This window comes from Epinephelus moara, chromosome 18 (genome assembly GCF_006386435.1).
Source record: "Epinephelus moara isolate mb chromosome 18, YSFRI_EMoa_1.0, whole genome shotgun sequence".
In the NCBI taxonomy this organism is placed as follows: Eukaryota; Metazoa; Chordata; class Actinopteri; order Perciformes; family Serranidae; genus Epinephelus; species Epinephelus moara.
Window position 1 is genome coordinate 32972 of NC_065523.1, and position 20466 is coordinate 53437.

General features: G+C 42.8%; 1 protein-coding gene across 2 annotated transcripts in view; it reads right to left on the reverse strand.

Moving 5' to 3' along the window:
• prmt1 (protein arginine methyltransferase 1) overlaps positions 1-16160 on the reverse strand; it is an 18852-nt gene extending 2692 nt beyond the window's left edge. Inside the window, exons 1-8 of one of the 2 annotated variants that reach the window (XM_050068360.1) lie at positions 16054-16160; positions 6237-6332; positions 5952-6107; positions 5720-5783; positions 5448-5590; positions 2624-2711; positions 2127-2242; positions 1808-1958 (exon numbers count right to left, since the gene is read on the reverse strand). In XM_050068360.1, the coding sequence (XP_049924317.1) occupies positions 1808-1958; positions 2127-2242; positions 2624-2711; positions 5448-5590; positions 5720-5783; positions 5952-6107; positions 6237-6332; positions 16054-16080 (841 nt within the window). In that variant the 5' untranslated portion in view covers positions 16081-16160. The remainder of the gene's footprint in view (positions 1-1807; positions 1959-2126; positions 2243-2623; positions 2712-5447; positions 5591-5719; positions 5784-5951; positions 6108-6236; positions 6333-16053) is intronic. The other variant, XM_050068361.1, reaches the window with a different exon arrangement.
• Positions 16161-20466: the final 4306 nt, after the last annotated feature.

A 20466-nucleotide genomic window follows, 5' to 3' on the forward strand; every position in this document is an offset into this window, starting at 1 on the left:
AAACAGTACAGTAAACTTGTAGATAACTCAAATATATGTAATAACTTAGGTGGAAAATGCTTTAACATTCCATGCAGCCTCTCAGCTCAGCAAACGGTAAACAACCCCGCTGGCTTCTCTACGTTTCGCTTCCGTACGCAGTCAGTGGAGCCCAAATGAATACGCTGCGACGCTACGCTGACGTGACGCTTACGTTTGCAGCCGGTGGAGCCTGGCTGTAAGGTTCTGCTCGTTAGTAATTAACAAAATGTACAGAAAATGTACAGAAAGGTAAAATCATCAAGGTTTGAAAAAGTATTGCAATTTAATTTTGTCTTTAATGTTATTATCTTATATATATTATCTGTGCAATATGATTATCTTATATAATGTTATTACTATCCTAAAACGTTCTCCAGGTCCTCTGAAACTCTGCAGGACTTAAGCCTCTTTCACACAGAGCGCGATTTTCGCGGTTCCCACCACGGGGTAGGGCGCAGAAGCGGAGAGCAAGGCGCGCAAGACAGGATTTGGGGTACAGGCTCGTTCAGGAGCTACAGCTCCATGGTAACCACTTCCGGGTCTACTTCAGGCTCTTCTCTGCTATTGGACGCACCGAGATGTCGTCACAGCGCGTTACGGTGAAATTAAATTTTTTTGAATTCGAGCGCAGGCTGGCGGCGCGCAGACGGCGCGGCATCAGCTCGGTGGCAGAGCGGTGCGCTCTTGCGCCGCGGTAGCACATACACAATGAATGGGTTCGTCAGCGGAGGTCTGCGCTTTGCACGCTCTGTGTGAAAAGGGCTTTATTTCCACCCTGCCCAGCAGCGGTACCGTGGCGAACGGTCCCTAACTGCGGGGAGAACGGAACAGGCTTCACCGGAGGTCCACCGCTTTTCCCGGTCCCTCGTCTCTGCTACACTTTGACTTATTTCCACCCAGCCGACAACCTGGCCGTGGAGAACGGTCCCTAACTGCAGGGAGAACGGAGCAGGCTTCCCCGTAGGTCCGCCGCTTCCTCCACACTTTGACTTATTTCCACCCTGCCGACAGTGGGACTTATATTCATTGTGCCGACAGTGGCTTGGAAACCGCCCATAACCGTGTCACACGGGGAAGAGGGAAGGCGGCTGGAGTTCCTCCAACATTTGCGGTTAGATTATCGTATTTTTTTATTGACAAAAATATAGGCTGCTTCGGCTATTTTTTTTTATGCGCACATGTGCCCCTAAATATTTTTTACAGTTCGCACACACCTATTTTTAGTCGCAAATGCGAGTGAAACGCTCGCACTGTCGAGCCCTGCAGCACATGGGAAAAGTTGACCTTTAGGGCTTTCTGCCTCTGGAGGAAATGTTTTCATTTTAATGCAAACACTGAATTTTTTCCTAAAACTTAAATCTGGCTTAAAGCCCTGAGAGCAAACTCCTCCCAACAGCCAGAAAACATGGATTAACAATAACATTTAATAAAAGTATAGAAATCAGCTTAAGTGTCAAAGTTCACAGACATGTGAATTGTTTTTTTGCTTGTCACTCATTAGCTTAAGCACGCTTACACTGCATAAATTAGCCTTGTAACAGACTTTTCCTCTACTCATAGTTCAACAAATGACATGTATTATTTATACTTTTTCTTGCTCACTGCTGGTTTAAGTTACTACATCTCCCGATAGAACATCACGGCTGAATCCCACATGCATGTTTTTCAGCCTGACAGTGTTAAAAGAGAGGAGTTAATGTTGTTGCTGAATAGTCCAGCCCTGAATACTTATCAATGGGACTGTAAAAAGACAACAGGTGTATTTTGTGGAAGAAAGCAGACTAACTGGTGGAAAAGCCGGTCCTCTTGTGACAGCGGGTGAACTCTATGTTGAAGTAGGTGACCAAAGCATGAATGTAGTCGTTCCTCTTCACCTGCAGGCAGAATGGTGAGGTGAAGGTCAGGTCATCTGCCTTCACTGTGTAGATGTCCACTTCCTGAACAAAAATCCCACAAGACAGTGTCAGACCAAATACGTTCACTTTCACACTTTCGAGTACAGAAAACATCACCAGAGTCAACAGCTCTTCATGAAAGGGCAGATACACTTCTGTGGCGGTATCATCTGAGAAGCATAACAATATATCAGTAATTCATCCACCCACCTTGATGAGACAGGCGCTGCTGACCAGCTGCTTTGGATCCACCACGTCAACCAGGGGTTCCTTAATTGCCACCTCCTTGATGCACGACATATCAAAACCATACACATTCTCCCACCCTGACGTAGAGACACAAACATACATTTCAGTCACTGAACTTGCTAGGAATGCACACTCTGGACACAACTGGACTTTTAAACATGGCTAGAATGAGTGAGTGAGTGAGTGAATGAGTGAATGAGTGAATGAGTGAATGAATGAATGAATGAATGAATGAATGAATGAATGAATGAGTGAATGAATGAATGAATGAATGAATGAATGAATGAATGAATGAATGAGTGAGTGAGTGAGTGAGAGTTTCCATTTTGTTCTCGTGTCACGTTAATGTCCATGGAAATTATCCACATTGAACATTGCTGAAATAGTGCAGCCCTGTTCCTACCTATGGGAAGCTGTCACCAGGGCCAGCGTAAGCCAGTAAATGAAAGACTACTCACAGTGTATTTTGTAGTCCTTGTACTGCCTGTCTTCGATGGCAGTGACATAAAGGGTCGCCCTGTCTGGGAAAATGAGTCCGTCTGGCTTCTGTTGGTGGGGGGCATAGAACAAAATACTCAAAAGGTGTGTGGCAGACCATCCAATCTGCACAACAACTGCCATCACGCACAGCCAAAATTCAGTTACAGAGAGTGAGTGATGCACTATATCGTATCAGCAACAGTACTGATCTTACTCAACTGGACTGGGCATGACCAATCCCTATAACACACTAGCTTTTATTCACGTCATTCCAACCATCTAGAACATAACATCAATTTTCAGCCTAACACACTTAATTGACGTTTCTGCATCAGCCTATGCCCTGAGTTTAGGTGTTGGACTGAATACTTAAGCAATATCACACGAGAGGGAGTGATGTTGTACTGTGATATCGTCACGGCTGTGATTCGGTCGTTAAATAAGCAAGGCTGATTAAGAAATGTTGAAAAATCTGGACAAAATAGATAATTTAAGCATTTTATTCGTCTTCCGCCAACAAAAATAGTTCCCTCAGGACTCCGCTGTCACCGTTGCTATGTAACGCAGACATGGTGCGCCAGGCACTTACTCTTTATACACATTTATCTGCACGTTTCCATTAATTGTGCAGCCGGTGAAATAATTTTCTGGTGACTGCATGGTGGACTGTCGCTTCACAGGCACAGCCGACTCCGCCTTCTGATCTGACAGTATGTTGCTTTTCTCCAAGTCATTGAGCTCCGCTGATGAAACATTGACAAACCTGGATGTGTGCTCAGATGGATTCAGCTTCTCCTCTCCCTCATCTTCCTCTGATGACCATTCATAGTTCAATTCAAAACTTATTTTAGGAAATAAATCCATATTTTTGGCTGTTTGACAGTGGATGAATTAATTAGCCTACAACGCAACTGCTGACCTAACTGACACTAACCGTCAGTTTTGATTTGATTGTTGATTGCAATCAGCTGTGAGGCGGAGTGATACATACACAGTGAAATAACCGTGATGTTGTACTCCAATATCATCACGGTTTTACTGTCTCTCGACCAATCAGATTGCAGGGCCGGAACAAACTGTTGTATAATTGGTATTAATATCTGGTTTAAGTGCGTTTTCAGTACATTCAACCACAGAGCTTCAATTAAATGATTAAATCTTGCAGAAAACTGCTGTTAAAATCACTTCAGTTTTTAAGATTCTTTATCTGTTTAGGATAAGTTCAGTGACTAAAGCCCTGTGTCTTGTTCCCAACTGCAACAGTTAGTGTTCTGAATTTGCTACAGCTCTGATTCACACCACTGACTCGATTCTTCTCCATATCAAATCAGCACTCAAGGTCATGGTTCTGTACAAATTAACAGTCTCTCCAGGATGTTGCAGATGAAACAATCAACGCATATTCAGCCAATCCATGAATTCTGTGTAACTTTGCAATTTTGTCAAATCACTACAACTTTGCAGTGATGGGTAAAATCTCTTTTTATTGAAGAGAAGCATTCAGCATACATTCACTCAGCCCCTCCTTGCACCTTTAACACACACACACAGTGACAGGGATAACCTTTAGCCTCACACGGCTACCATCACCCAACGTTTATCACCGGGTTTAATGAGAGAGTTGAGCCATTTAGGGGTTAGTGCGAGATTGTTGGGACCATTTAACCACTCATTCGCTGCTGCTGCTGCTGCTTAGTTAATGCTAACCAGGCAGAGAGAGCAGGTGGAGAGCACTTCACGGAGACTGTCCTTCAGCATTGATTCAAATGGCGGTAGTAGGTGTTCCTCGCAATCAGCTGTTGCAGTCAGCAGTCATCCGCATGCAGCCAAAAATTTGTGACAGGGTAAAGTGTATGTAAAGCAAGGATAGTGACTACCCATGCTCCAAGTATAAAATATAATCTCTTGTTCCACCCCTTCCAGTCCATTTGGTGATGTCTTAATAAACAGGAAACTAAAAGGAACCATGTGCGCGTCTCCCATATTGTGCAAGTACACAAACATGCTGAATGTAGAAAGGATGTCTGGGAATTAATTATTTTATCTTAGGGTTACAGTAACAAAGTTCAAATAAATCAAATTATTATCCGTCACAGTATCAAATAGTGCAATTAAATTATTCATAAAAACTCCTGTGTTTATATTGAGAAACACTGAGAAGATCATTAGAAGAAAAAAGTGAAATGCGAATTGGACTTGTGCCGATTTCCGGTTTAACCGGTTCGGTCCGGTTTAAGAGCTCCACCCGGTTTAATTCACGTCAACCGGATAAACCGGGTGGGGGTAGGGGGTGAGCTTTTCACACCAGCGGTGTGTCAAGGGACTATATTCAACTTATCTTGCATTGTAACATGCATAATGACAACTTTATAAGGTTTATGTATGTTTTTAAATGAAGTGGTGTTTTGTTTAGTTTGTCTCAGAGGCTCCGCGGACTGCGAACTCCGCAGCTCCGCTCAGCTGTCTGCTGCTGCGAGAGAAATGTCCTTCTGCTTCTTCTTCTTGTGTAACCTTGTGTGTATTGGCGGTTAATACAGCATTATCGCCACCTAGTGGATTGGAAGCATTACACCTATAATGGGCTTTTATTGGGAAAAATAGCTCAAATGCGACCCCCAGTGGTAAAATTAGGTATATAATTCGATATATATCGGTTCGGTTAGATATTTGGCTTTAAATCAAACCAGTTGGAAAATTTTCAAACCGACACAAGCCTAATGCGAATGTACAGCAGGGAAAAGTACTTGAGGAACCAGCGGCTCCTCTCACTTCACGTACAGGGAGAGACAAACAACTACATACCAGCCATTTGTCTCTGGCATAGATGACTGTATTAAGCATGGACTCATAGAAGAGGCAGTAGCCCATCCATTCTGATATGATGATGTCTACTCCGTCCACAGGCAGCTCCACCTCCTCCACTTTTCCTTTAATGATGGTCACAACTGAAGACACAAGAAGAGGTCAGAAGTTACATCGCTACTTTCACTCCCTGATTCCCACTTGAGCCAGAAATATTCCAAAATTTTGAAAAGCTACATGTGTCAAAATTTGACTGTCTTCCATTAACTCACCATCGTCCATCTTGTTGGCCTTGACGATTTTCACTGCGTAGTCTGAGATGCTGCTACACTCTATCTATAAAGACAGAGCCAAAGACCAACATTTACCTTCAGGCTCCCTCTTCTTTGACCACTAAAAAGATGCAATTATTGCTGGTCAAACTATCAATTATGATGCAATTTCTAAATCTGACCAATCTAGTAAACCACACATATGGATTAGTGCTAAGAGGCCAACACATACCCCTATAACCTTCTTGGCTCCAGCTTTGGCAGCAAACATGCAGAGGATGCCTGTCCCGCTGCCCACATCCAGCACCACCTTGTCCTTAAACAGATGCTTGTTGTGGAACATGGAATTGCGATAGGTCAAAGTGCGAACCTCATCTTTCAGCATCTCCTACAGTGGCAGTAAAAAGGCCCAGCGAAAGCAGAAGGTTAACATCTTGTGACACAAAAGGGATACACTTCAGTTTGATTAATTTCAATATTAAAAGCACTGCAGGTTGATTAGTTTAAAAGAAATTACCTCGTGGATGCCAAAGTGGGCGTATGAGTCAAAGTAGTAGTCCTTTGACGTCATATCCTCAGCTGCAGGCTTGGCTGAGCTCTCCCCCTGAGAAACCTCAACAAAAGAGACACACAATTACAACCTGGAGTAAGCCTGGGCTTTGCTTCTGTGTTTTGGCATTAGAGGTCTAATCAAAATACTATTAACTAACTATTTAAAGTACCAGAAGTATGCCCAGGTACGATTAAACGATGGTATGAAAGAGGAGTAAAGGAAGCTATCTACATCAAGCTGGAACTACCATCGTTAAACAGAGGGGGTGGCTTACAACACTACTTATCCCCCACCTACAAGGCAGTCTTGGGATCCCTCCCCAGATGACTTCACACCCATTCACCGCTGGTCCCACCTGACTCTAAAGGCCCTGACACACCAAGCCAAAGGTCGGCCGTCAACCAAAGTCGGTGAGCGTCTGTCGCCCTGGTTTTTGCGCTGTGTCCCGCACCGTTGGCACTTCGGCGTCGGCGGCTTTTCGGCCAACTGAGCATGTTGAATCGGCAGCGGAGCTTGTCGGTGAGACAGATCACTCTGATTGGCTGTTCAGGTTTTATTTCCTTGCCCCTGTACGGAGTGAATCTGCCTGTAGTGAAACCGGGGCTAACAGGTGCTTCCTCCTCAGGCTCCACTTACACATTACATTACACCACAGGGTTTGATTTTTACCATGGCCCAATAGCTTGTGGCCACAAAAAGTTACTCTGTGGCCACCAAATATCGCCTGCAGGTGGCCCTCTATGGCCAACAAGTTTTATCAAATCTCTAGAATGAGACTGCAAGCCTCAATGAGATTACCTGTCTAAATAAAGGAGAAATGAACATAAAAAATCCAGTGTTTCCCACAGGATTTTGGGAAACTATGGGGGGGGGAAAACACCCCCCCCCCCCCCCCACCCCCCCCCGAAGAAAATTTTGAACATTGTAAATTGAAATGAATTTGTATACAAAATGTACAGAAAGGTAAAATCATCAAGTTTTTAAAAAGTATTGCAATTTCATTTTGTCTTTAATGTTATTATCTTATATTATCTTTGTAATATGATTATCTTATATAATGTTATTACTATCCTAAAACATTCTCCAGGTCCTCTGTAACTCTGCAGGACTTATTTCCACCCTGCCCAGCAGCAGTACCGTGGCGAACGGTCCCTAACTGCGGGGAGAACGGAGCAGGCTTCCCCGGAGGTCCGCCGCTTTTCCCGGTCCCTCTTCTCCACACTTTGGGCTCTAGTTTCGCAGACCGGGCGAGGCGGGGGCGCAGCGCACCTGCGCTTCGCCAACTGGGTGTGGCCAGGCGGATTTTGCAAGTTTGGCACACCGTGCGCGCTGGCGCAGCTACTCGTCTGTCCCACCTCCGTCCCTCCTACCTGCGCAAGTCGGAAAGAGGGAGGAGAGAAGGCGTGGAGTGGGTTTTACACACATCACACCAATCAAATGAGCCCCTCTCCTCGCCCTTAAATGCGCCGCGCGAAGGCGTAATGAGAGTTTACTCAATTCGCCATGGCAGAAGAGAGCAGCAGCGTCAGACGGCCAAACTTCTCCCAGGAGGAAACTGATGTTTTGGTCCGGGAGGTCCAAGCTCGCAGTGTCCGAATATACGGAACTGCGAGCAGACCTCCACGGGCTGATGATGCAAAGGTAGCCTGGGAGGAGGTCACCACAATTGTAAATCAATGTTGCGTTTCTCTCGTGCGCGCGCGCTCTCTCTTTCTCTCTCGCAGTCTCACTCTGTTTCTTTTCTTTTGACTTTTCTAAGATGACAGATGCTGAATATATACTCCCTATCTGATGCTGTGGCTGTTTGTGGTTGGCTGAGAGGGATGTGAACTCAATAGTTTGCAGCTGTTTAATCAAATCAGGTTGGGTTTCCATTATGCGTGCCAAACGGGCCGCCATAGTTTCGTTAATTAATGGCAAACACTGAAATCCCTGTAATGTGAGCCTTCATCAACGCAATGTTACAGTTCCACAAACACTCCAATTAATTTGCGCCGTTTCATTCTATGTTCTACAAACACAGTGGACAGTACTGGTTACTGGCTAGCTACAGGGTTGTTTCCTAAATCAGCTCAAACTGCAATCCTTACAGACAGAGAAACCAGAAACACAAAAGGCAGAATATGAAAAAAAACAACTCAGCATCTAGAATTTAGATGTTTATGATAGGAGTTTAAGTGAGTGACACATCTAAGGACAGACTGTACTGCAATGACTGACTCAGGCACCTTGTTAGGAGGGAGTGTTCACTGCCGTGCATTGTCTGGCAGCCAGGTGTGTTGGTTCATTAGCGTAATGAACGGAGGAAAAGCTCTTGTCAGAGTGTCTGTAGCCCCTTTTACACTGCCAGATTTTCCACGAATGTTGGGCCGATTTGCCGGCCAGCTGCAAGCGTTCATACATACACAGATGCGGAAAGGTGAGTTGACCTGAGGTGCCCAATTTTCCACCTCGGAGGATAGTCATATTGGCGGAACCCTTTTAGTTTAAACAGATCGAGGCGGCCTTCCGCAACTGGATGGGCGGTTGAAGACTTGTGGGACGAGCTGTAGATGACGCTGCACGTGCGAGTCACTGGCGGTGGATAAACAGGAAACAGCTGATAGCAGGAATTAGCGAGCAGCTAGTAGCAAGAGGGAAACGCAAACCTGACAGACACTGTAAAGATGAGCAACTGGGGAGACAAGGAATTGCGCGCCCTCCTTGTCCTCACAAACGAAGAGGCCATTTACCATCATGACGGAGATGGTGAAGAACGGGCCGATTTACGAGAGAATTGCCGTCTGACCTCCCACATCACACGCTGAGCTACACATTTTGTTACTTGCTCACACCCCCCCTTGCCCCGAAAAAGGCACATTCTGTATACATAAAAGTAGGTAGGCGGCAATTTTCTGCCCTCCCCGATTTTGTTTTTATACTGCCAATGCTGAAAAAAGACTGATTGGGCTTTCCTGCAAATTTGCACAATTCCTATCTAAAAAGGGCTTGTCTCTCTGTGAGGGAGGCAGAGCTATGACACACACACACACACACACACACACACACACACACACACACACACACACGGAGCGAGCAATGTTTTTGAAGGGGAGACAAGGCGGAGGAAAAAAAAATAAAGTTGAGCGCAAGAGAAAGACATGGAAATTGTTCCTAAACCAACGCCATGGCATTTATTTATTCATATTTCTATTTATTTATATCTTGTTTTTGGTTGGAGTTTTTTCAAGTGCAATTTTTGATTTGTATCTATAATAGACTTTCATCGATTTATCAGCAGTGCTTGGAATCGGGCCTGTTTTCACGTGATCAGTGTCACATCAGCAGCGCACACACATGCACACGTGCAACTCACGGCTCGGGCGATGTGAGGAAGTGAAACATGGGCGGCTTTTCACCTTAATCATTCACGTGCACTAGGGCTGTATTCAACCAAAGAAAATCTTGGTCAACTAAAGTCGCACATAATCTTCAACTAATCGATTAGTAGTGGGAAAAAAAATCTGCATGTTGTTTTTACTTCTGCGGTGGTGCGTCTGTGTCACTCTGCAGTTAAACCTCCAAAACACTAGTCGGCGGTGGAGGACTGTGTTAAGTGCTGTAAAGTTTAGTTCAAATCAAACTTTATTAGGGATGCACCGAAGTGAAAATTTGTGGCCGAAGCCTAATAAAATTAAACGATTGGCTGAATACCGAGTACCGAATACCATTGTTTAGTTTTCCATTAGTTTTTGCAGATGAACCCCCTCCAGATTAGTGTTGTCACGATACCAAAATTGGGACCCACGGTATGATACCAGTGAAAATATCATGGTTCTGAGTAGTATCACAATACCACAGCGAAAATGAGGCAGATGTGCCTTTTGTCATTTATAAAAAGATAAATCACTTTTCTATTATACATCAATGATATTTCAATGGAATAAATTACTTACTGACTTATTCATACTTCAAAAACAGCATCAATAAGTGATTAACATAGGGGGGGATCAAAATAAAAATAAATACATAAAATAAAAATCAACCAGCCACCCTCCTCCCCTGACAAGTAAAGAACAGTCCCTTCATAAGTAAAGAACAGTCCCTTCATAAGTGAAGAACAGTCCCTAAAGTGCTGTGAGGTTTGTGGACCGTTACCTGCCACAAAGAGAGAAATGTGAACGGCTCGTTTCTCCTCTGACACGTCACATACCTGTGTGCTGCCACGGCTCGGCTGTCCAGGTACTTTTGGGCAGTCATGACGCCAAGAAGAGGACATTATTGGAGCCGGGCTTCTCTGTCGCCGGTAAGCCTCATCTTGTGCCGCGGAGCACTATGGCCGCCGTATTTGACAGGAATACATTCCTGTCTGTGACCCCCATTCAACCCACAACCGGCGGGATTCGCCTTTCGTTTCTGCTGCTGGTTGAAATCTGTACTCGCACAGCGTGCTGAATGATTTATTTTGCTTGCACAAAACTATTTTTAGTCGGAAATGCGAGTGCAGTGACAGACGGAGTAAAACATCGCCACACTGCCGACATTTTACTCCGTCCGTCACTGCACGCTGTTTGATTGCAAAACACGCCGCTATTATTCGGCCTTGCTTTTCACTTATTCCACCGAGTACTGAATGTGTGTTTTTTTGCAATATTCGGCTGAATATATTCGGTTACCGAATATTCGGTGCATCCCTAAACTTTATTTATATAGTTGTTGTTGTTACAGTTGATTCAAAACACAGATTAAATATTTTTAATTTAATTTAATTTATATACTTTATTAATCCCCGAGGGGAAATTCAATTTTACACTCTGTTGTCAATTACACACAGGTCCGAACACACACATGCACAAACTGGACCTATACATGCACTAAATGGAGAGATGTCAGAGTGGGCTGCCCATGACAGGCGCTCCGAGCAGTTGGGGGGTTCGGTGCCTTGCTCAGGGGCACCTCGGCAGTGCCCAGGAGGTGAACTGGCACCTCTCCAGCTACCAGTCCACGCTCCACATTTTTGGTCCGGACGGGGACTTGAACAGGTGACCCTCCGGTTCCCAACCCAAGTCCCTATGGACTGAGCTACTGCCGCCCCCCCAAATATGGCTTAATAGGGACAATTTCAAACACAAGTATGCAAATTGGCTTCACTATAAATCGCAGACAAACACTTGTCTTTATCTGGACACATTTTCCCCCACCAATACAACATGCTAACGTTATTAGCGCCAGCCTATGGCATTTTACATGGTATACATTAGCCTAGCAACGAGTGGACATTTCCTCTGCTCATTTGAAGCCAGGATTAATCACACACAAGACTTAAAATGCTATTTTAGTGGAGACTTTACTGTCTCCACAATTAATTGTTTCTCATCTGTGAAATACAAGCTTTGTTTTCACTGAAGGAAATGGTTTCAGCTTACAGAGACAGACAGGAGGTCTGCGTCACCACGACGCTGAGCGTGAGGGTGGGCGAGTTCAACTTTCTGTCAACAAAGGGGGTGTTTTGAAAACATCCCCATTTTCACAGGTAACTTAGCCTGTCCCCCCGCCGCAGGAAATAATGGATTAATCCTAGAAAGCTGTTGATGTAGCACTTTTCTCCTTATGAAAGTAACACGGCGATTATTCGACTAATGAGAATTTGGGCCGACGAGAGTATAGTGACCAAATAATCGACTAGACGACCAGGAGACTACAGCCCTAACGCGCACACATCAAGAGACAGAAGGAGAAAGTTGTCTGTGTTAAACTGAACTGCGGAGCTCTCAGTGCTGCACAGTGCCGCTTGAAACTGACGAGGCGCGTGTCCGCGTGTCTAAGATGCACTGCACCCTTACTGGCTGGCACGTCCCAAAGACCTGTGTGATTTTCCACAGGAGATATTCTTACTTTTTTTGTCTATTCAAGAAATCACCCACATATGCTATACACCAAGAAATATTATTTTATTTATCTGTGTTTTTATTTATGTATGCCTTATTTACTTATTTATTTTAATACTGTACCTGAAGTTATATTTGAACAAAAAGGAAAATGTTTCTTAACCTGTGTCACTGTTTTTGTTTGAGATGATGATTATTAGGACTGACCCAAAAAATTTGAAGCTTAGTTTGATGACACGGGATTTAATTATGGAGGAAAAAAAATCTAATGTCCGGCCTTTTTTTCCTCCTGTTTTTTTGGGGGACCTTGAACACAACACCATCTCTGACAAGGAAATAGAAAGCCCGATGTGCAATGAATGGAGACCTATTATCCTGCTTGAACACAGACAACTAAATTCTTTCAACAATGTGACTCAAAATAATGATAAAATAGATTTTATTGATGTAAAATACTATGCTGATGGTGACATTTTCCACCGGTCCGCTGTGCTCTGAGTCTGGTGTCAGTGACACATGCTGCTCTGAGTCGCGCGGCTGTCTGCTTGCGCTGCAGTGAGCGTCGAGGGTTTTAATTTCTAGTGTTAATCAAAAGTTAAACACTACTTATCAGCAACCAGAAGTGTTTTTTCGTTTGTGAATATTTTTATCTTAATTCTAGGGTTGCAAGAAACTACCTTTTCACCATAATTTGTAAATTATTAACTTTTTTGGACTTTTTTTTTTTCTTCGCTTTTCTCTTTAAAAAGGGTGTACTTGCATCATTATGCCTTTATTATCATTAATTAAGTTTACAAAATGGTCTAAAAACAGCAAAATTACAACAATAATAAAAATGGTCCTATAAGCACAATACTACGCAATATTATCGCAATAATTTCTGATGCAATTAATCGCCCAGCACAATTTGTAATCACGACAGGTCTAGGGTTTTCATTTACTGGCGTGTCACAGTAAGGAAGGCTGTGATGAGTTGCCTTTTCTGTATTGTATTTACACACATTTACATTTGGGCCACAAAAATGTACTTTGGACACTAAATTTAGGGGCTTGGTGGCCTGTGGGGCCAATATTTAAAAAGCTGTGTTTATCCCTTTAATACACAAATCTATGAGTACCTAGTCACACATCATAGTATTTAGGCCCGTTTCCACCGCAGGAACTTCGGGGTAATTTTATGGGGCCGGGGCCGTTGGTGCGTGTCTCCACCGCAGGAACCACCCCCAAAGGACAGAGTTCCGGAACTTTTACAGGTGCTAAAACAGTCCCTGCCTCGGAGTAGGTACTCAGAACAGCCCAGAGAAACTCCTGGCTGGGGCTTGGGGTTTACTTGGTGCTGACTGAATATACTCAAGGCGGGATGTGACGTGGTTACCCAGCTAATCTACGATAACCATTAGCTGTTAGCGGTGTCTGTAATAACTCAATAAACGGTCTGTGAAAAAAATATTTTTTTCCAGCGGATATCTTAGTTACAACATGATTGAGCTAGCAAAGCAGTTTTGTGTTGCTATGTGTAGTATTTATTCAGTTTTGGGAAATCACGATGTCTAGAAAGCATCAGCTGGCAGGGACAGCTAACAGCAGCAGCAAAGCTAACATCAGGACGTCATCTGTTAAAAGCCTCCCGTTGTCGGATACGACATGAAACTACTCCAGTTAGCTCAATCATGTTGTAACTAAGACATTCGCTGGGAAAAAAAATTTCACGGACTGTGACCGGAGTTATTACTGACACCGCTAATGGCTAACGGCGCCCCTACGTCGGCCCGGTCAAAATGGTCGTGCAACGATTACGTCACATACAGAGCCCAGTAACTTTACAGGAACCTTCCTCCTACTCCGCTCTCTCAGTGGAGACACGGCGGTTGAGAGGGCCGAGCGAGAGGACGTTCCTGTAGTAGTTCCTGCCCCCCAAATAGTACCAGGAACTTCTTCAATGGAAACGGGCCTTTTGTATAATCAGTCCCTCCGGGATCTTGCGGCAAAAACCTTGAATTTTATATATGATTTTTTTGTGGGAAATCGCAGCAAATGACAAAAATTGCGGCAAAAAAAAGCCATGTGATCACTTGCTATAATAATCATACTGAACATTACAAAAATAGCTGCAAATGTTTTTATAGTTCTCTTCTTTAGTTTTATTTAATTAGTTTCAAAACATGGACTCCAATAATGTTGCAAAAAATCCTGAGTGAATATTGTAGCTCTCAAACCACACAATGTGACTGTGAAACAACATGTAAGCTAGGCTACATCTTCTGTAAACATTTTAATATTCAACACATATTGTATGCATTTAAACAGTGCAAATTCTTTTGTCAATACAGAGCGTTTCTCCATACTGCAATGCCATTAGTACACATTTGATGACGCGTCTGATGACGTTTCAAATGACGTGGCAAGCGCGACGACTTCCGGCTGGCCGGCAAATGCAGAAAAATCGCGGGACTTTTGCGGACTTTCGTTGAATTTGTGTTAATTGCGATCGCAATTTTCTGGAGGGACTGTATAATAGACATATTACCAGCCCTACATTGGTGTTACAAAAAAATTCAATTACAAGTTCTCTAAAGAATTGCTCCCAATGAGCAACTGCTTAACCATGAATAAAAAATAGCTTTGATCAAATTTTATTCGACAAGAAATTGCACCAGTCAACCAACTTCAGCACAAATGAACAGATAGTATGTTACTGTGATAGAATATCTATTAATAGCTATGAAATGCAAGAAACCAAGGGCTGTTTGGAAAATATCTCAATCAAACTGTTTTGGACTGAGCTGAAAAAAGTTAACAGAGCACTCGCCTTCAGTTTGTAATATAATGATTTTTTTTTATGTCGGTTACATAGCCTACATCTGGAAAAACAGATTATTAAAACCACACAATATAAACTCTAACATTCCTACTTGTTCTGCGCACATACCGGTCTTGGCATCTTTAGAAGATAAACTCACACTAGCTAGATTTTAAAGTTTCTGTAGCGCTGTAACGTTATACCTTAAGCAAAATGTTTAACTATGCCGGGACTGTTTCAACCAATTTAGACGAGCTTAAAGTGAATAGGGCCAATCTCCCCCGCAGGACAAAAGATGGGAGCACATGGTTGATACTACAATCGTGTCATCTTGGCCTTAGTCTACGATAGCCACTTTGTCTAAAGCTATAACGCTGCTGACTACGGACTCATCAAATGTCTCAAATTAAAGCTAATCGCTAGGCACTTATACTCGGTAGAGCCAATTAACGTTAACAGTTGTTAACGTTACCTCCAAGCTGTCTGGCTTTACCTGCTATGCTACCAGTTAGTCGACCAACATGGAAACACAATGTAACAAAGTAAGCAAATTTGATGTTAATGTCGCTAATAAAGCAAAAGACTGTGGGCAAAATCATAGCACAAGTGTGTTGTCTGCTTACAGCCAGCCAACAGTTGAACGCTGTAAAAGCAGTGGACCAATGATACAGCATCCATGCCTGAAGTAACGTTAGCTAACTAAGCTAACACGTTGGTTCCCATGCGGTCCCAAAGGCCGGCAGACTGTCGCACCAAGTAAAACAACGTTACTGCTGATACCAGTCGCTTCAACGTCCGACGTTGGCCATTAATCTGAATAGCCAAATACAAACGGAAAAAGTTCAGGTACATAAACCAAATCTATACTTTGTCCAATGTGCGACCCTAAATGAATGAGCGGCAACGGCAGCTGCATCACACCAGTAACGTTACCGATGGCTAGCTCAAGTTAAAATGGATGCATCACAAGCTGGCGCGAATGTAATGGCAAAACCCCGAGTGTTAAGACTCTCTAACAATTTACAATATCTTTAATGAAAACTCCAAAACATACGTATATAGTGTAATGAGATAAATAAAAGGAGTTTTTGTATTTCCTATTGTTAGACTTTACCTCCATCCTCTCTGCTGGCGCCGCCATTTCGATCTTCTGCCTGGCTGCGTTAGCTTGACAACGTTTTCATTGGCCCCGCCCACGACCGACAGGGTTCCACCCTCTTCTTCTTTCTTCTTTCTATTTAATGGCGGATTGCGAGCAACGTTCAGGTGCATACCGCCACCTACTGTACAAGAGTGTGTAGCCTCATATCCCCTCTACATTCTACCCATCAATCTTGACTCCCTCAGAAAGTTGAACAGGTGCTTTCCTCACATCTCTGATCTTATCTCCTTCTCTGTCCCTAATATTCCAGCCAGAGTCCACTCACGCCGTGCTGCTCTCACTCTCCTCTGCAGCCTCTCTCTCTCTCTGATGCATACTGTACAAAGTGCATTGTTATACTGTATTTTCCACATTTTCCTTCACACCACATCTCTCACACTTGTCAGTATTCTTTTTCCCATTACATTCATTATATCATTCAGACCAGTATGACCGACTCTAAGCCTCATCATGACGATTTCCTCTCTTCCGTTCCTTTCTTTAATGATTTTTGTCATGACTGATTTTTGTATGTTATAATATTTTCTTCCTTTCTGGTCATATTCCCATCTTCTTCTTTTTTTCCATATTTCCAAGCCTTTTGCCTTAATAATTGCTTTACCCTCTCCTTTTCCATAAGGTACTGTGACTGTTACATTCTTTTCTAGTGCCCTTTTTGCTAGGTCATCAGCAACCTCAATTTTCCACCCTCTTCTTCTTCATCTTTTGGTTTTAAAGCGGATTGCAGCCGTTAATCGTAAAGGTACATACCGCCACCTACTGTACAGGAGTGCATAATATGCGATGGCGTTCTTGTATTTCCATATATCATTAGGTAAATACATTTTAGGTTTGATAATATTAACCAAAAAAGGTCGTCTTTAAATATTCCACTAAACCTTTCTTTTCTTTCTGCATCATTTCCTGTTGTCCCAGTCCCTCCCTGCCTTTGTTTAGGGGAGGGAACATGCAACTTTAAATGTAGCCTAATAATATTTTGCATTTATTTTTTACCACCAAATTTTTAAAGACAACATGCATGTTTTCTGAAAAATTGGCAAAATCACACTGTTAATCACAGCCAGAAACTGTAAAAACGGTTCTGTAAAAACAGAAATTATTGTAGGATTTTCAAAGTCCTTGAATACAACATGTGGGACCAATGCTCCCCTCAAACACAAACATTTCTTGTGACAACAACCATCTAGTTTATGTTCCCTAATCTACAACTCACCACAAACCACAATAAGAATCTGTGTGAATCAGTTTTGGACCAGTCCTGACCCCTTACAAAGTTTCTTCTTACCTACAAACACTTTGGAACATGTTCTTTTATGATTAGTGATATTTGGAAGCAACATACATTTCAGATAAAAACTGAAACCTTTGTGTCAAAATGTAGAATACCTTCAGAATTTGGAGGATGGAATGGCCTGCCAGCAGTCCTGACCTCAACCCCAGTGAACACTTGTGGGATCACCTTGGGTGTGCTGTTCGTGCCAGACTGACCAACACAACCATGTTAGCTGACTTGCGATAAATTTTGGTTGAAGAAAGGGATGCCATCTCACAGCTGTGTGTGACCAGGCTGGTGACCAGCATGAGGAGGAGGTGCCAGGCTGTTGTGGCTGTGTATAGTTCCTCCACACGCTACTGAGGCTCCTGTTTGTTAAATGAATAAATTATATATTGCCAATATGTCTTGTTTTTTCAGACCTCAATCATCCAGTCCACCAAACAACACCAAACAAGAGTCAGCAGCAAAAAAAAAAAAAAGCTGTTTGGCATTGGCAGAGAAGATTTGGCAAATTTTTCATGGGCGCAACCCCACATACTTAGCTCTGCTGCTCATCCAACAAATACATGTTCCTTACAAATGTGGCACCATTGAAAAGGGAAATAACAGGCTTTCCAGCGGTATAAGATTTATTGCCAAGAAGCATTGTTAGCCTACAACAAAGAAATAATCAACCAAACACAAATTTCCATACTTTTTTGTGCCTGGTTTATATACATATGGATATCAAGATGCTGATTAAACAGCAGTTTGATCACACAACACAATGCTACAGAAGTTTTGAGGGAGCATGCCATTGGCATGCTGACTGCAGGGATGTCCACCAAAGCTGTTGCCTGTTAACTGAATGTACATTTCACTTCCATAAGCCATTTCCAATGTTGTTTCCCTAAATTTGGCAGAACATCCAACCAGTCTCACAGCCGCACATGTCAGTAACAAAGTCAGGTCAAGACCCTGGTGAGAATGATGAGCATGCAGATGAGCTTCCCTGAGATTGTTTTTTGACAATTTGTGCAGAAATTCTTTGGTTGCGCAAACCGTTTGTTACATCAGCTGCACAGGTGGCTGGTCTCAGATGATCTTGCAGGTGGAGATGCTGGATGTGGAGGTCCTGAGCTGGTGTGGTTACACATGGTCTGTGGTAACCTACCTATCTCCCTAGTCGTATACCCACATCAACTGTCACTACACCACTGATGTCAAGGGTTTTATTAGTTCACTGTTATACAGTTCTCGTCTGTTTTACATTTTTCAGTAACTAAACATTCCATTTCTGTTGAGGTTGCTCCTCTTCTGAATGCTCCTCCCTGTTTTATAAATGTTGCACACCCTCCACCTTGGTTCTCCCCTCTATCACATCTTAAGGATTCATACCCAGGTAAAATCAAGTAGAGGACCACTTCTGAATCTGTTATAAACCTTTGAAATTCTTGGCCATTTGCAACAAGACCTCTAGCATTCCATTACAAAAATAGAATAACATTATGAATTTAAATAGCATACTGAGAACATCATTATTTCTCATCAACATTATATGTAGTGTATGTCTTGATCTGTCTTGGTGATCCAATCACAAGTGGACAGCTCTAAATACAAGTGTCAACAGCCACCAAGAGGCATTGTGATCTGATCACTCTAACCACTTGCTGAGGTGGTCTGGGACACATTTGACCACATATATTCTGTAGTGTAAACATTAATGTGTCCTAATGCGTCCCTGACAAGGACTATGTCATCAATGCCGGGCGTGGGGGTTATTTTGGTGATGCTAATGACCTTCCATCATTTTGCACTGTGGAAGAAGACATGAAATTCTGCTTACAGCAATATCTCCAGCTGTACCAACACAACCGCTAACATGAGTGAACATGCTAGTGAGTAGATCAAGAGAGTGAGGGTGTAATAACTGTGCACAGGGCCCTTTGACTTTCTAGCATGAGTGACCTAGGCAGTAGCAAAATCTAAACACAAGTGGCTGGAGACATATGACAGACCCAGGTGTGAATGCGATGTGTCATGGCAGTCCACTTGTGTTTGGATCACAGAAGCATGTTAATACCAGATGCCTGTACTATAAAACCAGTTCAACTTAACCAGGATGTCCTTTGATTATCTGGCTTGACCCTAACATTGGCTGTCTAGATAACTGGTACTACAAAGCCGGTTATCAAGTAGTTCAGTCAGCTCTGGATTTTCCTATCCAGCCATGAGTGTGTTCATGTGAAAGGGGTGGGGGTGTTAATTATTAGCGACATCTTCAGAACCATAAATGAAGTAAGCTACTTCATATCATATGAGATGAAATGGTACAGAAAGTGTCTGGGACGGTGAGACAGTAAAATGTCAGTGGTGTAGGATGTAAACAACAATCTGTAATTTTATAACGGAAAATGTAGAAACACTGAAAATTCACCGTCAGCAGAGACTTACATTATGTGTAAGGATCACTGAGCTATAAGTGACAGTATTATAGGCTATTTTTACTATTTAGTTGGACATAAAACACTCTAAAGAAATGCACAACTATTTATGTTGCAGAAGTAAAGGGTGGAAAAGTAGCCTAGTTAATGACTGATGAGGTTTATCTGACCAAAATGTTGCATTTACACTAACAGGAGCCGATTTACAGTGTTTGGATTAGTTTTCTAATTAAATATTATCCTTTTTCCTAGTTCTCATCGCACAGGTGTCTTGTGTTATTTGGAGCTGCAGTGATGGATTTAGAGTGTAAAATAGCAACATTATCACTGCAGATTAAAATAAACTTTGCATAAAATCCTGCTAAAATCATGTGTTTACGATCTCTCCTTTTGTGAAAAGTTCTGTTTTAAAACCAGTGGAAATAGAGCCTTGCAACAACGAAATGATTCTACTGGCCTATAACAATATATAGGCTACTCTTTTTACCTGTCACTCAGGACTTTTGTCCATGGATACTTTTTGTCTTCAGTGATCTAATTGGTCAGAGGTCTGGGTGTTGACAGGCTGCTCTGGAGCAGGTTAGCTGTTCAGCATAAGTTACCACAGTGATTTATCCTGGTAAAAAGAGAACCAGCTTTGTATTATGAAAACCCAGAGTTAACCCT